The sequence below is a fragment of the Physeter macrocephalus genome, chromosome 20 (genome assembly GCF_002837175.3).
Source record: "Physeter macrocephalus isolate SW-GA chromosome 20, ASM283717v5, whole genome shotgun sequence".
In the NCBI taxonomy this organism is placed as follows: Eukaryota; Metazoa; Chordata; class Mammalia; order Artiodactyla; family Physeteridae; genus Physeter; species Physeter macrocephalus.
This window is the reverse complement of record NC_041233.1, coordinates 43,098,524-43,123,115: the sequence shown is the minus strand read 5'-3', so window position 1 is coordinate 43,123,115 and position 24,592 is coordinate 43,098,524. Positions and strand designations below refer to the sequence as shown.

At 36.4% G+C, this 24,592-nt stretch overlaps 1 protein-coding gene across 16 annotated transcripts in view; it reads right to left on the bottom strand.

The window, feature by feature from the left end:
- Positions 1-24,592, bottom strand: part of PCDH15 (protocadherin related 15) — a 699,366-nt gene that overhangs the window by 209,145 nt on the left and 465,629 nt on the right. For all 16 annotated transcript variants that reach the window (XM_024121304.2, XM_055081163.1, XM_024121303.2 and 13 more), the window contains 2 exons: positions 16,055-16,148; positions 10,538-10,666 (listed from right to left, as the gene is read on the bottom strand). In XM_024121304.2, coding sequence (XP_023977072.1) covers positions 10,538-10,666; positions 16,055-16,148 — 223 coding nt within the window. The remainder of the gene's footprint in view (positions 1-10,537; positions 10,667-16,054; positions 16,149-24,592) is intronic.

Here is a 24,592-nt window from a genome sequence, read left to right as displayed (position 1 = left end):
TTCAGGTAGACTGCTTATTTCCTCTTCATTTGTTTGGTCTGGTGGGTTTTTACCTTGCTCCTTCATCTGCTGTATGTTTCTCTGTCTTCTCATTTTTCTTAACTTACTGTGTTTGGGGTCTCCTTTTTGTAGGCTGCAGGTTCATAGTTCCTGTTGTTTTTGGTGTCTGACCCCAGTGGCTAAGTTTGGTTCAGTGCATTGTATAGGATTCCTTGTGGAGGGGACTAGTGCCTGTGTTCTAGGCTGGATCTTGTCTTTCTGGTGTTCATGTTCTCATCTGGTGGTTTGTTTTGGGGTGTCTGTGACCTTATTATTATTTTAGGCAGCCTCTCTGCTAATGGGTGGTATTGTCTTCCTGTCTTGATAGTTGTTTGGCATAGGGTGTACAGCACTGTAGCTTGCTGGTTGTTGAGTGGAGCTGGGTCTTGGCATTGAGATGGAGATCTCTGGGAGATTTTTGCCATTTGATATTACATGGAGCTGGGAGGTCTCTGGTGGACCAAGGTCCTGAACTAGGCTCTCCCACCTCAGAGGCACAGGCCTGACACCCAGCTGGAGCACCAAGACCCTGTCATCCACACAGCTAAGAATAAAAGGGAGAATAAAAGAAAGAAAGAAAGAAAAATAAATAAATTAAATAAAATAAAGTTTTTAAAATAAAAAATAATTATTAAAAATGAACAAATTAAAAAAAGACAGAAAGAAGAGAGCAACCAAACCAAAAAACAAATCCACCAATGATAACAAGCACTAAAAAGTATACAAAAAAAAACCCCGACAGAACCCTAGGACAAATGGTAAAAGCAAAGCTATACAGACAGAATCACACACAGAAGCATGCACATACACACTCACAAAAGGGAAAAAGGAAAAAAATATACATATTGTTGCTCCCAAAGTCCACCACCTCAATTTTGGATGATTCGTTGTCTATTCAGGCATTCCACAGATGCAGGGAACATCAAGTTGATTGTGGAGATTTAATCTGCTGTTCCTGAGGCTGCTGGGAGAGATTTCTCTTTTTCTTATTTGTTCGCACAACTCCTGGGGTTCAGCTTTGGATTTGGCCCCGCCTCTGCGTGTAGGTCACCTGAGGGTGTCTGTTCTTCGCTCAGACAGGACAGGGTTAAAGGAGCAGCTGATTCGGGGGCCCTGGCTCACTCAGGCCAGGGGGAGGGAGGGGTACAGATGCGGGGCGAGCCTGCGGCGGTAGAGGCCGGCGTGATGTTGCAACAGCCCGAGGCACGCTGTGTGTTCTCCTGGGGAAGCTGTCCCTGGATCATGGGACCCTGGCAGTGGCGGGCTGCACAGGCTCCAGGGAGGGGAGGTGTGGATAGTGACCTGTGCTTGCACACAGGTTTCTTGGTGGCTACGGCAGCAGCCTTAGCATCTTATGCCCATCTCTGGGGTCCACGCTGATAGCCGCGGCTCACGCCCGTCTGGAGCTCCTTTAAGCGGCACGCTTAATCCCCTCTCCTTGCGCACCAGGAAACAAAGAGACAAGAAAAAGTCTCTTGCCTCTTCGGCAGCTCCAGACTTTTTCCCGGACTCCCTCCCAGCTAGCCACAGCGCACTAGCCCCTTCATGCTGTGTTCACGTGGCCAACCCCAGTCCTCTCCCTGGGATCTGACCTCCGAATCCTGAGCCTCAGCTCCCAGCCCCCGCCCGCCCCGGCGGGTGAGCAGACAAGCCTCTCGGGCTGGTGAGTGCCCGCCACCCACCATCTCCGCCAGTGAAGGGGATTCCTAGTGTGTGGAAACTTTTTCTCCTTCACAGCTCCCTCCCACTGGTGCAGTTCCCGTCCCTATTCTTTTGTCTCTGTTTTTTCTTTTTTCTTTTGCCCTACCCAGGTACGTGGGGAGTTTCTTGCCTTTTGGGAAGTCTGAGGTCTTCTGCCAGCATTCAGTAGGTGTTCTGTAGGAGTTGTTCCACATGTAGATGTATTTCTGATGTATTTGTGGAGAGGAAGGTGATCTCCACGTCTTACTCTTCCGCCATCTTGAAGGTCTCCAATACTGCTTTTTAAATCAACCCTATATATACTATTCTGCATGTTGCAATTCTAAAAGTAGACAGATTTCCAGTATCAACAGTTTTTCTCCATTTATCAAGACTACTTATTTACTTGCATGTATGTGTGTGAGGTAAGCCAAAGAGGTATTTTAGTTGTTGACATATATTTCTCCTTCTACAACGTTCATGAATCTTCAGTGAAAAAACGTACTTTCAGATCATTTTAATCCATTAGGTCTAGTTTAATTTAGCATCTTATAGGACCCAAATATTGGGCTGGGTAGTGAGGTTTCTAAGATCAATATGACACAGTCTCTGCTTTCAAGAAATTTGAGTAAATGGAAACTTTCAATAGACTTTGGTAAGCACTACCAAAAAGTTGTGCAACAGTATGAGATGGGTCATTTAGGACATAGAAAAGTTCAGAAAAAGCTTTTCTAGAAAAGATTATGTTTGACTAAAATTTTCAAAGACGAGCTATCTAAATAAAAAATGGAGAATGAAGAAATGAGGGCAGAGGGCAAGAGCAGAGGCAAACAGACATGGGAGAGTTCTGAGAACATGCCTTAGTAATCTCAAGCAGGTTAGTGTTCCTGGAGGTGAAGTTTTAAAAGCAGTAATGGGAAGTGTGCCTTGTTTGCTGCATTGAGGGTTACTTTCTACTATTGAACTATGTTTGTTAGAGACATCCCCAGCAGTTACTTTAAGGATAAGTATGAGGTTTGTTAAGATTAATGATAGGATAACGTATTAGGAGGTTGTAAAAATAGGTCAGGAGACACAGAATGAGAGCCTGACTGTTGTTGTTTTGGAGAGAGGAGAAAATTTGAAAACTATTTGAAGCATGTAAAATTACCAAGATTGGGGATTGACTGGATACGGACAGTGAGGGAGAAAGAGAAGACTGAGATGCCTCTCCAGTTTGGCTTGGGAATAATAAACTGAGATGCAGAATTCAGGAGAAGAAGCCCTTTCTGAGGAAGATGAAAATAAGGGTTCAATCTTAAACATGTTGAATTTGAGGTGCCTCTAGGACATTCAAGCAGGTTTGTTTTAAGATAAATGTCTATTTGAGGCTGTAGGCTGAAGCTGCAGAAGTGGTTATAGAGCTAGCTGTGGAAGACATCAGCATCCAAGTGTAATTAAAACAGTGGTTTTTGTTTTTGTTTTTGTTTGTTGTGGTACGCGGGCCTCTCACTGTTGTGGCCTCTCCCGTTGCGGAGCACAGGCTCCGGACGCGCAGGCTCAGCGGCCATGGCTCACGGGCCCAGCCGCTCCGCGGCATGTGGGATCTTCCCGGACCGGGGCACGAACCCATGTACCCTGCATTGGCAGGTGGATTCTCAATCACTGCACCACCAGGGAAGCCCAAAACAGTGGTTTTTAATGTCAGTGGAATTTCTCCCCAAAATGTGTAGAATTAAAACTAATGAGAAGACAGTTCCAATATCCAGAGTTTGTTTTGGAGGTGATGAATATGGTTATTACCTTGATTGTGGTGATGATAACACAAGTGTACATGTATATTTCCCAACTCAAAGTCACCAAATCGCATACATTAATTATCTGTCCCTTTTTGTATACCAGTTTTACCTCAATAGAGCTAGGAGAAAAAGAACTAATACAATATTTTTTAAAGAAGGTTTATGAAGAAACAGATAAAGGGAAGACAAAAAGAATCAGACATGCTTAAACATGAAAACCAGGAGCAAACAGGTAGTAGAGTCTCATAAAGGAGAGTGTGAGATCCATCTCAAATGCAGCAGTGAAGTTTTTCAGATAAAGATGACATTTAGCAATAAAGAGGTCATTGGTTACTATGGGGTTGAGGATGGATATCATTCATTATGCATCTGGGATTATACAACTGTGAATATTTATACACACACACGTATGCACACGTACATGTATCTATTATAATAGGTGACAGTAAGACTAAAAACTGGCAAAAGGATATATCCCAAATAAATATTATAAAAATATATGCATAAAATTTTCTAATCTATTTATGAACAACTAACTGAATATCTGAAAGATCACCAAGCTTCAAAAATACTCACAAGCAGTAGATAATTCTCCATTATAAATATTTTTAGGTAGCAGCATTAAAATGGACATCATTAAGTTTTCAAATTGTGTGGGCTTCTTTTCTTTACTTGACTGAGTACAGTTTTTGCATTATATTGTTTGATTTGACAAGAGAACCCATAAATATCCACACTTGTGGCCCACTTAAAAAAGAAGTATTATAGTTTTAGGCACTGTTGAACATCATGCTGAGCTACAAAAGCTAAATAAAACACCATAAAGCTCCCCACCTTCATTTCATTTTTAGAACCTCACACAGGGAGATGACAACTACATTAATCAGAGACAGACCACTGAGGTTCAGATTTATTTTGTTTAATATTAAATTGTATAGTTGAAGGAGATATCAATTTTTCTTTAAAATGGCACCATCACTACCCTTCTAAACACTGCAGTTTACTAATGATTTTAAAACTGCTTTAAAACTGAATCACTATCACTTCACTCCAGCTGAGATTTAGCATGCAGCTCTCACAATGGGAATACATTTCTGTTTCAGGTTAACTAAATTCAGCCTCTTTTATTTTAGAACTGGAAGAACATTTTGTTGACTCAGAGCTCTATTTTTGTTACTTAGAGCTAAAAGAAGTCAGGTCAGCATTAGAAATTCTATAAGGTATTAACTGGAAGTTTGCTGGGAAGAGGTTCACTCTGTATTGTATATAATGCTGAGAACCTTTTTTAACCTTAACAGGCAGTGTTGTTTCCAAATATGCCTTCTCTGATGAATCTGTGCATGCATGCATGCCCCGGGCTACTCTGAAAACTGAGAGGAAGAACTGAAAAAGAATTCTGGCCCCTAAGAAACTCCTCAAAGAGATGCTATCATGAAGGCCAGACATCTTTGACATGAGCTCCAAGGTTTCTCTCTGCTGCTCTCCCTTCATTATCCACTGACCTGAAACATGCACACAGACTGATGCGCTGAAGCACCTACAGCAGCAAGTGTGTCTAAGTAAAAACACTCTCTCATTCTCCTTGATAAGCTAGACTCTGTTAGAAAAGTACAAAGAAGTTCTCTTGTGACCCTGTATCTAAGACTGTGTTTATTAAAAGATCTTCCTTTATCTTCCCCTCACTCTCCAACCCAGACTCAAGATTGAATCTATGAGACATCAGTTGAGAAAACAAATGAAAATGACACACACCATATTGAACTAATAAGCATCATGATTTTTTATCTCCTGTGAAATACTGTAAAGGGTACTAAACAAAACCTTACACTGACAAGTAAAGTCTTTTTATCAGTGGCTATTTCATTAGGCCTTCCTGGCCTTCCCCATCTGAACTCAACATGTATTAACCAATTTTCTAGAACTTCTCTAAGCAAATCTTCCATTATTGACAGACAATTGACTTTTTCTCACATTGCCTTTTTGGCTCAATTCTGTCTTGTATCACATCCACCTGGTATATCTATTTCCCTTTTTTTTTTTTTTAACCTAGGATCTTACTAATTTGTTAAGTTACTGCAGATGATACATTTTTCCCATGAATCCTGACAGAGCCATCTTAGTCCTTGTGGTGTTTTTCATTCCTTTTAGTAAATAATCAGTATGACACATTTGACATAGAGACACAATCTATTCTTACTGTGTTTGCTAGGTTTTATTCTATATACATCTTTCCCCCAACTATACTGCTACTGCTTGTGTTTTGAGAATATAGAAAAGATTCTCAAATTTAAGTGTGGTATACTATATCTGTGTATAGTAACTTCTACATTAAAAAACAAGTTTAGCCAGACAATTACTCAACCATAAGAAAAATGAAATAATGCCATTTGCAGCAATATGGATGGACCTAGAGATCATCACACTAAGTGAAGTAAGGCAGACAGAGAAAGACAAATATATGATATCGCTTATATGTGGACTCTAAAAAAAAAAAAGAAAGAAAAGATACAAGTGAACTTTTTACAAAACAGAAACAGACCCATAGACATAGAAAACAAACTATAGTTACCAAAGGGGAAAGGGGGGGCGGATAAATTAGGATTTGGGGATTAACATAAACACACTATTATATCTAAAATAGATAACCAACAAGGACCTACTGTATAGCACAGGGAACTATACCCAATATTTTGTAATAACCTATAAGGGAAAATGTTATCGAACCCTGACCTCTGGCCACCTCCTAGGGGTAGACAACTGAACTAAGATGTACCAATTTTTCAATTTGAATGGAGAGACTGAAGCTGGTTGAAGCTGCTACCTTAATGGCAGTGTCCATGTAGTCCAGTTGCTGAGGCCTCCACAGACTATGGCCCATGGAGACTGCCACCACCATTAGGTCATGAAAGCTGGGATGGGGGAGAGGTTTGGCCCTGCTTTAAGGCCTGGGCCTGGACAGTGGGCGGCCCTGGCAAGGGCTCTGGAGCTCTGCAGGACACAGCCCTCAGCCTGTCCCTGGGCCCCCAGCTCACCCAGTGGCCTGAGGCTGCAGGGCCTGGAGGGCCCCGGGAGAAGGCCTCCATCTGCCTCTCGCCACATTCTGCACAGAGGACCACAACGAGGCTGACTGAGAGGGACCTCTAACCGCGCTGAGGGTCACATGTTAATGGTCGTATGTAATACTAATGGCTGCGTGCCCACTCTGCCCCTATTACAACAATAATCTGAAAATATATATATGCATAACCATATCACTTTACTGTAGGCCTGAAACTAACACAACATTGTAAATCAACTATATTTCAAATTTTTTTAAGTTTATTTTTCATATGCTAATAAAAACATTTTGCTCTGTATAATCCAGAAATATTGCTTCAGAAGTATTACCTAGTAAGTAAAGTTTGATACTACAACACTACCTTAATAAATAAAAAGGAAATACAAGGTTCCTTCCGCATTTGAATTCAAATATTGGTTTACTCGTACTAAAACGTCATTAGAAAAAAAACGCGAAGTTGGTAACTCAAATTGAATACAATAACTAACCATACATATTTTGGTTTTAAGTGTGTCTTAATAGCTTTTGGTGACAGTTAAAATTAAATTTTATAAGCGGAGCATGAGTCATTTAGTGAAATTAATGTATTATATAGTTATCATTAGGTAGCAATAGGAGACGACTGTGATGCATCAAAGTTCCATTCTATGAACTGGAACCGTGCTGAATCAGTGGGATGCGACTGCTTCAGATGCTTTCCTTCTCCTTTGTACTTTCAAACTCATTTTGGTTTTTATGAAAACATGTTATTGCCTAAAGACCAGGACAGGGGGCTTCCCTGGTGGCGCAGTGGTTGCGCGTCCACCTGCCGATGCAGGGGAGCCGGGTTCGCGCCCCGGTCTGGGAGGATCCCACATGCCGCGGAGCGGCTGGGCCCGTGAGCCATGGCCGCTGGGCCTGCGCGTCCGGAGCCTGTGCTCCGCAACGGGAGAGGCCACAACAGAGAGAGGCCCGCATGCCACAAAAAAAAAAAAAAAAAAAAAAAAAAAAAAAAAAAAAAAAAAAAAGACCAGGACAATTATTCCTTTATCAAATTATGAGTGCTAAAGTCTATATTTCAATTTTTAATGCTGAGAAATTATAGAGAACGTTTCTCATCAAATTTAAGAACCAGGAGACAATAAATAAAAGTTAATGCTGTAATTCTTTCAAAGACAAAGAATCAGTAGGAAAAGTGGCAAAGATAGGTTAAGAGAAAGGAAAAATAAAACTAAAAATCAATCAGCATGCTAATGTCTATGTATGTGTTATGACCTGTATATTCCCTAGGGGCTTTATGTCTCCAATGCTAAGTAAATTAAAAGAAATGGGAAAGATAATTTTCCTAAATTTCAAATACCTCTTTATTTTATCTGAATACTTAATAGATATGATTAAAATAATTTTCAGTTTTCATCAAAGTGGCATCCTAGAGTAACAACTGTAATATAATTTAACTATCATTATGATTAAACTATTACATTAGTTCAAGTTTTTTTTTTCGAAGACAAGTTTTATTTGGGAAGAGTTTCTAATTGTTAAAGCTACAAGCAAGTTCTCTTCACAAGTATAGTTCTACAGACCTAGTAGTTTCAGAGATCCCAGTGTTCAAAAGTACACCTCAAAATTAATAACAAAAACACACCCACGGCGAAAGGGAAGAGCTGTTAGACTGGTTTGGAATGTACAGCCATGGATTTCAGCTGGGCTATTATAATTGCCTTCTAATTCAGCTTTCTGGATTTATAATCTTCCATTACAATCTACTTAGCAGCAATCTTTATAAAATAAAAATCTAATGATACCAGCACCTCAGACCCTCTAGGGGTCCCCCTAGCACCTTCTACAACATGGCAAAGAGAAACATTTATGATATGGCACATCTTATTTAATGTAATTATGACATGTCACATGCTGTCATTTGTCTATGCTTTTATCCATGCAATCAACTTTCCTTAGACAGTTTCTAACCCCCTTTCAACTTCCTTCTCACCAGTATTCATCTTTCTAACCCCTTTCAACTTCCTTCTCACCAATATTCATCCTTCTAAACCCTTTCAACTTCCTTCTCACCAGTATTCATCCTTCTAACCCCTTTCAACTTCCTTTCACCAATATTCATCCTTCTAACCCCTTTCAACTTCCTTCTCACCAGTACTCATCCTTCATGAATCAGCTTCAACATTGTCCCCTTTCTCTGTTTTCAGAACATGCCCCTCTTATAGATTTAATCACCTTCTTTGCTTGGTGTAACAGAAACTGTCAGTGCCCCATGCATGTCCCTCAGAGCATGTATAGTTTCTGGGCAACTTCCATCTGCTAGTAACTGCAGTCTCACTGAAAGCCCTTATATCAGAATTGCAGAGAGCTGGATGCTTGCTTGGAGGCAGGAAGTGCTGAAAATGTGCCCTCATCCACAGCACCACTGACAAAGAACTTTCAGGTGTTAGTGTGTGAATTTACCAGTTCCATCACTTTTCAGGATCATTAATTATGGGGAATTTATTTTGTGTCACTTCCCAGAATTTGCCCTTCAGATTAAGCTCCATTTCTCTTAAGGACAGCTGGTTAACTGTAATCCCTTTATTGTCTGCCTTCTCTTCTCTGCATCACTTCCTCACTTCCTTATTAGTATTACTTTAACTTCTCAGAAAAACTATTTATACCTGACTCTTTTGTCTCCAGGTTTTTTCTTGTAGAATCTGCAGTAAAACTTTTGATACCAGAGGTACTGTGTGGGGTTCTGGAGTTGAATGTCTTGCTGGCCACATGGCATCAAGACCACTTGGCATGTTGTAACAGAATAATTACAAGACTCTCTCTTGTGGTGAATTGGGATGGTAAAAAGGCATAAGGGGATGCATATCTTATCAATTTCTCCAGGATTTGAGAAAGATAGTGACAAAGATAATGACAATGACTATGGAGTTAACAGTTGTTGCAAGTATTGTCAGTGCTCTCAGGAAAAAAACTGATGAGATCAAGCTCAAGTCAGAGGGGTCTTCCTGACAGAATTTAAAGAAACCCTCCCCTTTTAAAGCCAGAGAGAAGATTGAACTGAAAAACAGACCCTTTGATTGTAACAGCAGTTGAACTGTAGAGAAGATTTACTGCAAAGCACCGGCAAACCTCTTATTTAAAACTCCAGGCCTTAACAGGAGAGATGTAGGACCCTGAAACCTGGACTTGAGGTACCAGGTTGACTCACTCTTGCTGGAGGATTCTTTCCTTGCCTGGAGACCACATAGATACATCATCTGAGGTCAACACTTCAAGATATATGTACATTTCTCAAAATTTTCCCTCATCTTATGGTTTCTAGACCACTAAGTTCAAGACCAGGCATGGCCTAATTGAAAAAAGTATTGTCTGTGATTTAAGAAAAATGGGATTATTCATCAAAAGAGTATCAGAAACTGGCTAATATTTCCAGTTAGGAATTAAGAAAGCATGCCTAGAAATGAATGTTGAGTATGTTGGACAGGGATGCAACTGAAATATAAGGTACACAGGAGATGCTAAAGATAGGTTTACACAAGCAAATGACATTACATCTAAGCATTTGTGTTTTGAGGTATGCGTTTCCAAATTTATGCTTAATGGTATAGATAATTACATACTTCTCTAAAAATACTTTATTGTAATTCCAGAAAGTAAAAATATATATTAAATAAGAAAATAATACTATCAAATGAATCAATGTTTAAATTATACAATGGTCATAAAATATAAATCAACGAGCTTAACAACTTAAATCCAAATGGACACAATATGATTTATTAAAAAATAATCTTGAAGGTTATCCAGTACAGTGATCAAGAATGAATGCACTTTATTACCATCTTGTCTTATACCCAAGTGATCTTGCTTATTGCTTTCAGATAATTCTGATGCTCTATCATTTAACACATAGCATTAGCTGAATCTCTTTTCAAATTAAAATATAAGAAAATTACTCACTTTAAAAAAATACATTTAATATACACATAAATACTCCACTTACCCTTACTTGACCCACAAACGCATTGGCTTCTTCTTCCACCACTGACAGATTTCTGGGCAGATAGGGATCAAACACTGGAGCATTGTCATTGACATCTGTTACCACCACATTTACCGTGGCAGTTGAGGTCTTAAAGAAAAAAAAAAATAGGGGGCGGGATTAAATGTGAGAGGAGTTATTTTTATTTTCATGTCAGTTAATTAGTCATATTGGCATTTGTCTGTCTGAAAGGCATCTCATTACTATTCCTATTCCTTAGCTTTCCAATAAAGACAAGGGGAAAAAAAAAAGAGGAAGCTCGCAATTTTCAAACACCTCAAAAAACAGATGGAAAAAGCAAATGATATTAAAGGGCAAACATCTTCTTGAAAATGTCAAGTATTTCCTGGAGGCTTACTTTTAGAAAGTGTTTTACCTTTATCTTGTTCACATTTTGTGGGTGGTAAGTTTTTGTTTATAGACACTTGTACCCCTTTTTCTCTAAAATGTAACATTTCTGCAGTTTTTACCACTTATATGTTGTACTGTTTAGAAATATAACTAGTACACTATAAAATAGCATGGTATGTCAAATGGGTATTTTCAGGTAAGCAAATACTACCAGAAAATACTATATTAGTAATTTTCTAGGTTCACATCTAAACCAAGAGTTTGAGGACCATACACCACTAATCATAAAAAACAAACACACACACACATACACATACACACGCACACAACCTTATGGTTATACAGCCTAAGGAAATGGTAAGTGGGTAATCCTACCAGTAGTACGTGCTACCTGGTTAAAAGGTAAAATCCCTAGCCTGCTGCAACTCGAGAACATAACGTTGGTCAATGACTTCTGCACAATCAAGGAACATCTTCACACATGACTCAAGCTGGAAACTGCTCTGTCTAATCAAAGCCTGAGTACAGCACTTGCCCTCCACCCAGCTCTTTCACAGTGAGGGGCAGATCACAGAAGGCTGAGATCAAAATTAGAGAATGAAAGTATTCTAGGCTGGAAAATTAAAAATCCATTATGTTATGATATTAAATATTTAATAACATGCAAATAAAAAGTAGGAGGAAAAAGCAGGATGGTACTGTCATGAGAGAATTACTTAACTTTCTTTTTAAAAAAGACAAACAGGATTTGTCCTAATCTGTAAGTGATGTGGGGTGAAAGGCTATAAAAAGCTGAGCATAAAGAAGTGACTTAGAGGAAGTGAATCTGAAGAAATTTTGCAGCGGTCATGGGCCCAAGGGGTCAAAAACTGGACTTCGTAGCTACTAAGGAGGAGAAGTCCTGGTAAATACCCCATTCTTTCTGTTGCAAAATCAAGGAACATCTTCATATGTGACACAAGCTGGAAACTGTTCTAATCAAAGATTGAATATAGCACATGCTTTGTTGGGATCACTGCAGTTCTATACTCTATGAGTAATTCTGCATAAGGTCTAGACCAGGCCTTACTCAGATTAAAACTCAATAGTCAAATTTTGGTTGGATTAAGGTGATCTGTCCTTATTTTATTTTATTTTATTTTTTTTTTGCGTTACGCAGGCCTCTCACTGTTGTGGCCTCTCCCGTTGCGGAGCACAGGCTCTGGAAGCGCAGGCTCAGTGGCCATGGCTCACGGGCCTAGCCGCTCCGCGGCATGTGGGATCTTCCCGGACCGGGGCACGAACCCGCATCCCCTGCATCGGCAGGCGGATTCTCAACTACTGCGCCACCAGGGAAGCCCGATCTGTCCTTATTTTAACAGACATATATTAAATCTTCTTTTGAGCAATATAATTTTATTCCAAGCCTTTATAATTTTTCATATATAATGTCCAGTGGTCATTAAAAATATTACCAGGCATACCAGAGAATTCTTGGGTATTGATAATGGCTTATTTCTTTATTTGTGTACTAGCTACGTTGATAGGATTATTTTGTGAAAATTTATACAGCTATTCAGTATGATTTGTATATATTTCTGTATTTAAAACTCCAATAAAAATTTTATTTAAAGAAATGTCAAAGACAAGCAGAACAGTGTTGTTTAGTCAAAGCTGGGACAACCTAAATGCCCATCAATAGTAGATGTTTATATAATAGATTGTGTTTTTTTGCACACAACAGAATAACATGTGACACTAAGAATGTACAGACTACATTCACCTCAGTGAATTTCATGAATGTAAGGCTGAGTGTGCGAAGTCAGGCACAACACAGTACACACTACATGATTCCAAGTATATAAATTTCAAAGATTGGCAGAAATACTCCATTGTGATAGAAGTCAGGATAGGGATCACTTTTGTGAAGAAGGTAGAGTAGAAACTGGCACGATTGTAAGGCTGGGCTTCTGGAGTGCTAATTAATTTCTGTTTCTTGTTCTGAATAGTGATTATACAAGTATTTTCACTATGTGAAAATTCATTAAGCTGCACAGTTATGGTTTGTGCACTCTTCTGTGTGCATCTCTCCATGAAATCATTTAATTTAAAGAATGCATGCACATCAACGTACGCTTGTGTGTAGATGTATATGGATATGTATAAATATAAATGTCATCTGATTAGATGAAATACAGGTCATGTTATTTTCTCCTTTTAACTTTTATATATTTTCCAAATCTTCTCTAAGAGAGCTACATTGCTTTAATAACAAAAATCAGTTTAACAAATGTTATTTCTTTAAAAGTTGTGTTAGAGTTAAAGCTAGTAAAAAGATTTAAAGCTAGTAAAAAGATGTGCCTTTATAGTAGCAGTAGTTCCCAATTTGCCTGAGGGTGAAGGAGACATTAAAATGGACAGCTGGGAGCCAAAATCTAAGAGTAGCCATGCTCGAGTTTGCTGACCTTCCTTCTAACTGCTTGCATAAAGTGCCAGCCTATCTGTATTTCCCTTACTGGTGTCCATCCTATTCTTTAAAATTCCCATTCTTGACACTATGAAGTGGGATGATTTCAGACTATACTGGGTCCTCAAAGGCTGTGGTCTGTAACTGGGTGGTATAGATGAGAAATGGATCATTAGGAGAACTAAGAAGTTAAATAACTAGTCCACCATTCCTGTGCTAATAGGGGCTGAAATTTATAGACCATATAGATGAACTTATCCATATCTTAGAGATAGTATATGAAATAAAGAATATCCATTTCTCTGGCAGAAATATAAAGTAATAAACATACATAGAATAACTTCCAGCTTATATATTTCTTGGAAAGTGGTCTGAAGATCACTTGCATCAGAATCACTTGGATTATCATTAAAAATGCAGATTTCTGGGCTACACATTAGAACTATTGACTCTATTCTGCAATATTCAAATTATATCTTTGCAATTTGTTTCACCTAAATTGCTGGTAATCCTTTTATTTAAGAAAAGTCCATCCACCTGTGTTCTTATTAAATATCTTTCTTAAAACCTATGATTATTAAGGCTAAAGGGTTAATTTTACTATAATTCTACAAAGGACATAAGTTTAAATACTTAGATAAGAAAAGTGTTATCAAAATATGAGACTATTATTATTTTGTAATTACTTTCTTCTTCAACACCCCACTGTATGTGCACATGTATAAGTCGATCCCTAAAATTATATAAATGATGAAACTAACTGAAGAAGCTTTTGTTTGAAATCTAAATGTTTCTTTCCCTAGTGATATTCTCAGTTCAAACTTTTGAAAATGAAACAAATTTGCTTAAAAGGATCATAATTTTAAAGGTGAATGAGACCTTATTCATTCCTAAAGAAAGAAAAACTGAGGGAACTAGAAATGCTAAGTGACCTAGCCAAGGAGAATTGAAATTAACAAGTAAATAACTGAAAAAAAAAAAAAAAAAAAAAAAAAGCTCTAGAAAGAACTAAACCACTAATGTTAGCCCAGAACTTATTTTCAGTTTTTTATGTGGCCAAAGCCATAATTAGTAGACTGAGACTATGCCAGATAGCTTAATATGCTATTTCTTTTCCATCTTTACTGTTGTCTAAGAAATCTTACATTTAAGGTCAGAGGTAAAAGGTCCTAGCTAATATTACTTCCATTAATTTCTGATTCATCATGTGACCTATCTCAAATGGTTAACCTAAAACCTCCTTATTAATTTTACTTCACTCTAATTATACCCCTTACTCCACGCTTAATAATTCCTCCTTTTCCTTAGAATTTTCCCCCTCAGTTATTTCCTAGCCAAGTTACACATTAACTTTCATCCTAAGTTCTCAATTATTTTCTTCTTGAGATTCTCACTGACTTCTTTACGTATATCTTATACAGGCACACTACATTAATTAAGGGGACTGCATATGTACAAAGTAATCTTAGATTTTATTTTTATTGACTCGCCTAATCTCTAAGTGCCTTCTCTTGGCCTCACTCACTATTTACTAAAACTATTTTGTATATTTTATTTTCCACATATAGCTGTTTATCTAATGTTTGAAAAGTGGCAAATAGCTTATTATGGGCAGATTGTTTACCAAATTTAAGTAATTATCCTTATCTATTTTTCTAATTTTTAATTAAGATGATAAAACTGTCTAGTATCAATTTTGTATGGTAAATTTTCTATGGCAATCCTCCTCAAAAAGCATGAGGAGAGCATTATATACCCCCACCCAGTCTATTTTTTGATCAAAGAAGTCATTTCAAGTAAACTGGAGGTATATTGCTATTTGAATTGGGTGAGTTTTTCAGCCACTTATACTGAATTTGAAATTATTTCTAGAGAACAGTGCTGAGTTGGTTCATATGCACTAGACTAAAGACAAAAGCTACTTTGTGGTATAGAAATAGTGAAAAAAACAGTCTAATAAAGCACTGCCAACGAATGCATTGTTACAGTGCTTAAAAATCAGAATAGTGGTAGTTGTGGATGGGTGGATTGAAGAATACAATCAAATGATTTTAAAACACACCTACATAACTAAACAATTTATTTATTTTTAATACTAATTTTTAGGTTCAGAGGAAATAAAATTTATCTTCTCTAGAATTATGGGCCCTTTTAAACCATTTCAATCATCAAGGATTAGTCAAGATTCCAAGCGCCACTTACAAATAACCTGTAGAATCAGTCAACTTGGTTTCCTAAGTGCTTCAAGGTATTTATGCACAAATTCCCTTCCGTCCACCGTCCCCCACCCTCAAAAAAGTGACTTTAAAGGAAATAGATTCCAACATGGTAAAACTGCCAGAACTGCCAGTGCTGTGCTGGTGATGGACACAATGAAATACTTCTTAGACTAAGTTAGATTTCATTTTCCACAGAAATTAGGTAAGAGAGCAAATTCCACGTATCTATTCTGTCAAGTCAAAGTTGCAGCTCCATAACAAATTCAGAATATAGGTTCATTGATTAAAAGAGCCCATTGGAGAAAAAAGCACTTTGAGTAATTTTAAGTAGTTGCTCCAAATGAAAAAGAGATTAATTCATGAATTCATGATTGTAGTAAATCGTTTTAGAGTGTAAACTACAAGGTTCTCTCAGTTTCTTCAGTACTATTTTTAAAACCCTTTCCCAAAGAGGGTACTCACCCCATCTGGCCTGCCATCAGAAGCAGTGACGATCAGGATGTAGCGATCAGTGCTTTCCCTGTCCAGTGCTTTCCCTAAGATTAGAATCCCAGTACTAGTGACAGAGAAAACAAACAAACAAATGAGACAGAAAAAGATATTATGTCACAGGGAGTCTTTCTACTATTGTGAACTACTTTTGACAGTTGTTTCTTTTTTTTTCCTGTCAGCAAACATAGCTTGAGTATTTAAGATGAACGATTCTAGGATTCATGCTGAAAACTGAAAAAGGCTTTTAAGGCTGTTGAGCCTCTTAGCAATAATGAAAAATTGCCAAACTGAATGAGATAAGTGAGTTGATTCTGTAGCCTCCAAGGAAAAAATAAACAAAACAAACTATGCTTAATTCATTCCAGGAAGAAAGATCTCTATCTTGTTTGTGATTATTTCAAAGGTAAAAGAGTCCATTAATCTTTAGCAGTTTCATAATGCTTTGAGTAAAAAAGTGATTTCTTCAATCTATATCACCACTCCCATTCATTGTCACATATGTGACCACTATGGAAATGCAAACATCTAAATTTCATCTTTGATTAAACCACAGAGATTAAAATATATTTTTTCTTCTTTCCAAATTTCAAAATAACTGAGTCTTATTGTAGAAAATTAGAAAATATACAGTGGAATATTAATACTTTCATAGATATTATGGGTTTTTTAAATATTTCTTTGTATTCTCTATTATAACCATATTTAAATACATTATAATTACTTTCAAAAGAGCACTTGGCTGCATATTTTACATTCTTTTTAAGATAATATAATTTTATGAACATTCGTTCTCTCATTTTACAATTTATAAAAACAATCTCTTTTGTTGATACACTAACAATTTTACCATTTTGTTATTCTCTTGAAATTTAGATATTTCTTAAGTATTATGTATAATGGGAGATGAACAGTCTTTGGGAAAATTCTCATACTTAGAATATTTTTAATACTAATTCTTAACCTTTTCACTGTTTAGAATACATACTTTCAAATATTTAAGCTTTTATTCTCCCATGTAACTTGTTTTATAACACTTTTGTCGCTTATAATGTTCTCTAAAACAAGTTCTACATTTATGTCTTAGATATTACAATCTGACGTTGTACATGGCATTTAAATTAAGGTCTAACAAGTATCTACTGTGAAGGAGAGGTTACATTAATTTAACAAAACATTAAAATATTTATCAAGTATAAAATCATAATTTGTTTCTGATAGATAAAAGGTTTTCATTTTAATGCAAGTGCTTTTGTTGTTATAGTGGAATTTAAGCAATCCGCACCACATATGGTAGTTGAGTACAGAGTCAATGCCAAGGAATCAAAATCAGAGTCACAGTTACTCTGTTTGTTTTATTTTATTGTTGTTATTGATATGGACTAAAAAAATGTTCTAAACATATGGTATGACTTCATTGAAAAACTGACTTTGCTCCTTGTACATTTTAAAATGTTTTGTCCAAATAACTGAAAACCAATTCCCAGAGTAGTTTGTAACAATCAGATTTGGATCAACTTCCCATACTGCAGATGGTTCAGATAACCCCATTCTAAAATGACATTCAAAGAGAAAAGTAAATCATTTATTGCTTCTGAGACTTATTCACAAGTAACTTACGAAATAAGAAATCTGAAAATCTATCCATAGTAAAATGAAAGAAGAAAATTCAGTTATTGTTTTCCATTTTTCTCCTCAGTTTAAGCTCCAACTCTATATTATGCCTTGTATATTAAATTAGAAAATCACTAGAAATTTATATTGTATTAGAATTTAGAGCCATATTATACCTAAATAGCGTATTTTTCATAGTCTGGTGATTATTATGGAAATAGTTCTTTGCTTAAGATGATGTGTGCCTTGTGTCCCAATGTAGTAGACAGTTAGACAGGATATTTGGGAAATGGAAAAAGAGAGAAAAAACAGGTACTGTAGTTTGGTATTCATAGATGAAAGACTAGCTTATGAGTACACACAAGCATCCTTCCACAAAATTCCATAAATAATTGGAAAGGAGGACTCTTGCTATCAGCTGAATGGAAGCTATAGAGCAGTATACATTAAGCTGCATTTAGAAATGCAGTAAATCTTATCAGTCCATATACTAAAAATACGTAAGAATGACTCCTGATAAAACATCAATAATAGTGCTACTTAAATCTTACATAACTGAAAATATGTTGCACAGGAGTGATGTCAGTGAAAAATGGTGACGTAGACAGCTTGAAGAGATGGTCTCTCCACAGAAGCATTGAAAAATGAGGCAGGAAATATCAGAAACAACTTTGACAGGACTCTGGAAAACAGTCAAAGGTTGACAGCACCCAAATAAAGGTAGAATTAAGAAAAAGGTAACTTAAAAATTGTAGTAAAGATTTGTTCCATTTTTACTTGTCCTTGTCCCAGCCCTTCCTGGCTTACAGTGGTCTTAAAGATGGTGGTCAACATTCCCAGTGTGATACTCTGGTCCTTGCTTCCGGAGGCAGCGAAACTATCCTTATTCACAAAGAATTGTGTTTATCTATTCCAACTGGTCTGGAGGCTGCCTGAAGGAATAATACATGGTTTTTGTCTTGTTTTGCCTAACTCAGAATTCACTCAAGGTGGAAAAGCAGTGGGTATTCCTGGAAAACAGTGTAAGTCGGGGAGCAACCTGCAGCCATCTGAGGCAATAGTTTATGTTTGAGGCATACAGTAGAACACTAAAAGCCTGGCAGGAAAAACTGGGTAGAGAGTTTCCTGGAAAATTAGGGCATTCAAAAGTGCCCATGTATACTGGTGAATAGAACTGAGAGTCCAGAAATGAATCCATAGTCTGTGGCCAGTTGATTTTCAGCAAGAATGCCAAGATCATTCAATAGGGAAAGAATAATCTCTTCAACGAACAGTGCTGGGGAAATTGGAGATCTCCATGCAAAAGAATGTAATTGAACTATCTCATACCATATACAAAATTTAACTCAAAATGGATCAAAAATCTATATGTAAGTACTGAAACCATAAAACTCTTAGACAAAAGCACAGGGATAAATCTTTATGATTTGGGGTTTGATAATGTATTCTTAAATATGATAACAACAGCATGAACAGCACAAAGAAAAATAGATAGGGCTTCCCTGGTGGCGCAGAGGTTAGAAATGTGCATAACAATGCAGGGGACACATGTTTGAGCCCTGGTCCGGGAAGATCCCACATGCTGCAGAGAAACTAAGTCCATGTGCTACAACTACTGAGACTGCGCTCTAGAGCCTGCGAGCCACAACTACTGAAGCCCGCGTGCCACAACTACTGAAGCCCCGCGCGCCTAGAGCCCATGCTCCACAACAAGAGAAGCCACCACAATGAGACGCCTGTATACTGCAACAAAGAGTAGCCCCCTGCTCGCTGCAACTAGAGAAAGCCCGTGCACAGCAACAAAGACCCAACACAGCCAAAAATAAATAAATAAAATAAATTTTAAATAAACAGAATAGCAATAGTACATGTATTTTTTTAAAAAAGAAAAATAGATATATTGATATTCCTCAAATTAAAATGTTTTCGTGCATCAAAGTACAGTATCAAGAAAGTGAAAAAAAAACCCTACAAAATGGGAGAAAATATTTGCAAATCATATATCTGATAAGGGTCTAGTTCTCCAAATAAAGGACTCCATACAACTCAACAGCAAAAAGGACAAACAACAATTAAAAAATAGGCAAAGAACTTGAATAGATATTTCTCCAAAGAAGATATACAAATGGCAAATTAGCACATGAAAACATGCTCAACATCATTAGTCATCAGGGGAATACAAATCAAAGCTACAATGAAACAGTACTTCATACTCACTAGAATAATTAACAAAACAGATGGGAAAATAACGTGTTGATGAAAACAGGGAGGTATTGAAACACTTGTACATTGCTGGTGGGAATGTAAAATGGTTCAATCACTATGGAAAACAGTTTGGCAGTTCCTCAAAAAGTAAATGATTACAATCTGACCCAGCAATTCCAATTCTGGGTATATATTCAAAAGAATTGAAAACAGGTGCTTAAATACATGTATCCATGTGTGTGTGTGTGTATGTGTGTGTGGATATTAGCAGTATCCACAATGACCAAAACAGAAAAACAGCCCAAATTTCCATCAGTATATGAATGGATAAACAAACTGCTGTGTACACATGTAACAGAATATTATGCAGTTATAAAAAGGAAAGAAGTACTGAGATATGCTTCAACATGGAAGAACTCTGAAACATTAGGCTAAGTGAAAAAAGCCAGACACAAAAGGTCACATACTGTGTCATTCTATTTACAGGAAATATCCAAAATAAATAAATCCACAGAGGCAGAACACAGCTTGGTGGTTGTCAGTGGCGGAGGGGAAGGGCAAGCAGGGAGTAACTGCTTAACGGGTTTGTGTTTCCTTTTGGAATGATGAAGATGTTCCTGAACTAGATAGAATTGATAGTCGTACAACATTGTGAGTCTACTAAATGCCACTGAATTGCTGACTTTAAAATGGTTAATTTTATGCTACGTGAACTTAACCTCAATTGAATTAATTATATTGCACAGAATTCCCTCCCCAAACACTGAGGCTATATTCCTGAAATGTATTGTGATTGACAAAATCAAGCTCTTTTATACAATGAGTTGGTTTGCCAAACCATAAAAATGGTGTTCAAAAGTTGTTTAAACAATGTAGATAAAAAGTAGTAGAGGGTATCTACTTCCAAACAAACCAACCTTCTATTTAAGTGTTCATTTTCCCAAATTGCATCATTTATTAGGAAATATTGCAGCAGCATAATTATGCATTGAAAGAGATTATCTCACAGGTTTCATGCTTTGTATTCTTCCATTAATCTTTTTCAATACCTTCTACTGGTTGTGATTAACATCATTTATACTTACAAGTATCTGAGTCTTTGGCAAATTTATCATGCTGATTTGGGCATCATTTTTCAGGCCTTAAAATGATATTTAGAGAGGGTAGAGTGTACCTCAAAATGTGTGATTGCTTCTAAGTTTGATATGGCATTCCATGTTGAACAGTAATTAGTGATTAACAAACACAGACCAATAGAAAGAGTTAGATATTGGTAGCCATTCAGGTAAGGTGATGGAGGCATGAACCAGCTGTGTGAGAAGGGTGATCTGAGCATATATTTTGAGAGTAGAGCTTACAGAAAAAAACGCACATCATCTTTCTTACATGTGAATCTTCAGTGTAGTTCAAACTGATATGAAAAACATAAGCTTTAAATTTAGTGTCAAAATTAATTTAGTCACATAGAGAGAAATGAAAATGCCAATGAAGATATAAAATTTTCAAATAAAGTTCTAACAAGGGGCAGAAATAACTCTGAGGTTCTTTTGTTTAGCACTTAGCCTTTAAGTGTCACATCACATGCCTTATGCTACAATGATGACATCAATAAGAATTCCTCAATTTCCTGCAATAAATAACAAATATTTTGCCATAATACTTGCAGAGGAAGTTTCTTTACATCTTGCTTAAATATTTACTTATAAATGAATGTCTGCTGAATAAATATTTGCTGAATCATACGCAACTATTAGCACAGACATAAAAAGTTATTAAAATAATGCATTACACTACAGAACCATAAAGATCTGGCCATTTAATACATAACATTAACTGATTTACATAATGAATGATTGTGATCTTTAAGGAACAAGCATTTTTCTTTAAAGAATAAGTTTCTTTCCTGGTCATATGACTAATCCAATTAATTAAAATGTCATACAGTGTGAACAGAAAGAGAAAAAGAAATACCGTATGCTAACACATATATATGGAATCAAAGAAAAAAAAAAGGGTCTGATGAAGCTAGAGGCAGAACATGAATAAAGACGCAGACATAAAGAATGGACTTGAGGATGTGGGGAGGGGGAAGGGTAAGCTGGGACGAAGTGAGAGAGTAGCATTGACATATATACACTCCCAAATGTAAAATAGATAGCTAGTGGGAAGCAGCTGCATAGCACAGGGAGATCAGCTAGGTGCTTTGTGACCACCTAGAGGGGTGGAATATGGAGGGTGGGAAGGAGACGCAAGAGGGAGTTGATATGGGGATATATATACACATATAGCTGATTCACTTTGTTATACAGCAGAAACTAACACACATTGTAAAGAAATTATACTCCAATAAAGATGTTAAAAAAAAAATAAAGCTATGACACTGAAAGAAAAATGCATATAACAATTCAACACTTGGTAAATCCACACTAGCATTGAAATGAATATTCATTACAACTAATATTTTTTAAAGAATTATAAAAATGTTTTGGTATATTTGTATTTCAATGGAAAAAAGGGTAAGGTAATAGTATTGTAATGATTATTGTTATAATTGGCATTAGAGCATAAAATAATATTTAATGTAAACAATGAGCAAGTACTTTTTTTGTTGTTTTAAGAAGGAAAATGTAACCAAAATCACTATTTAGATGAATTGAAGCATCTGATAAGACAGAACATGATTTATTTTCTATTATTTTTTGAGAGAGCATCTGAATTATTCAAATCCTTAAAACTTACATAGAAGAGGTGATGCAAATTTGCACAAGTATCTCAGAAGTTTCAAAGAGGGAAGGGATTAAAATATCAATTTTTCCCCCATTTCAAATGTGTTGAAATATATTGCTAAGGGTCTAAGCTAGCCTATAATTATCAGCGGGAACAACAGCAGTGAAGTGGCTGAAATAAAATTACCATAAGATAAAAGGCAATGAGTGCAGTGTACTGGACCCTGAATGATCATCAACAGAGACCATACAATCATCACAGAGTCCTGCCCTACTCTAGCTGCCCAGAAGAAGTTTGCATTTAAGGATATTTCTGTCTGTTTAGGTCAATTCAGACAAAGAGCATGCTGCATTGACATCTTTCACACTTTAAAGAACCTCTGTAACCAACTAGGGGTGTCTGTTTGGTTTCAAAAGCATAAATTAGAGAGTAGTAGACAAACACTTGCTAGGGTAGCAGCACGAGTGAGAATGTCTTTGATAAAACTGGTAGCTCATTAGATTTTACAACCAGCAGTTTTAAAATCCTTATGCATCAAGAGAAAAACAGAGAAACACAGGAATGGAAATCTGTAACAGAGAAAGTAAGACCAGGGCAGGTGAAAACTTCATTGTTTTCTTATTTTTATCAGTTTTGTTAACATATAATTCACATATCATTGAATCCACCCATTTAAAGTGTACAATTCAATAAATTTTAGCATATTTGCAGAGTAGTTCAACCATCACCACAATCAATTTTAGAATATTTTCACCACTGTAACCATTAGCAGTCATTCCCTATTCTCTGTCAGCCCCCAGCCTCAGGCAACTAGTAGTCTACTTTCTGTCTCTATAGATTGGCCTATTCTGGACATTTAATACAAATGGGATCATACCAAATGTGGTCTTTTGTGAATGACTTCTTTCATTTAGTATGTTTTCAAGGTTCATGCATGTTTCAGTTCTTAATTCTCCTTTATTGCTGAATAATATTCCACTGTATGGATACACATTTTGTTAATTCATTTCATCTGTAGACAGACATTTGGGTTGTTTTCCATATTTTGCCATTGTAAATAATTCTTTTATAAACATTTCTGTGCAACTTTTAACGTGGACATAACGTTTTTATTTCTCTTGAATAGACACGAGTAGAATTGCTGAGTTACATGGTAACTCTATGTTTAACATTTAGAGGAAATGAGAAATAGTTTTCCAGAGTGTACATTTTACATTCCCAGCAGAAATATATGAGAATTCTGATATTTCCACATCTTCACCCATGTATGCTATTTCCTTTGTTTTTCATTATAGCTATTATAAGAGGATGTGAAGTGGTATTTCATGATTGTAATTTGATTTCCCTAATGACTAGTGACTATGAGCATATTTCCACATGCTTATTGGCCATTCACATATCTTCGAAGAAATGTCTATTTAAATTCTTGTTCATTTTTACTTAGATTATTTATATGCTTATTTTTGAGATATACTAGTCCTTTACATATTCTTCATATATTTAAAATATTTTCTTTCAGTCTGTGGGGTTGTCTTTCACTTTCTTGATGGTGCCATTTGAATCACATTTTTTCAAATTTTGACGAGGTGCAACTTATTAGTCTTTTTCTTAATCACTTTTGCTTTTTGTATCATATCTAAGAAATAATTGCCTAACCCAAATCATGATTTACATCTGTATTTTCTTCTACATTATATAGTTTAATCTCTTATATTTAGGCCTGTGATTCACTTTGAGTTAATTTTTACAGATGGTGTGAGGTAAAGACCCAACTTCATTCCTTTGCATGCTGTCCCAGCTTCATTTATTGAAAAGATTATTCTTTCCTAATTAGATTGTCTTGGCCCTTTTTTTTTTTTTGGAAATCAATGGACCATAAATATTAGGGGTTATTTTTGGATTCTTAAGTTTATCCTAGTAATCCAGACATCTATTCTTTTTTTTTTTTTTTTTTTTTTTTTTTTT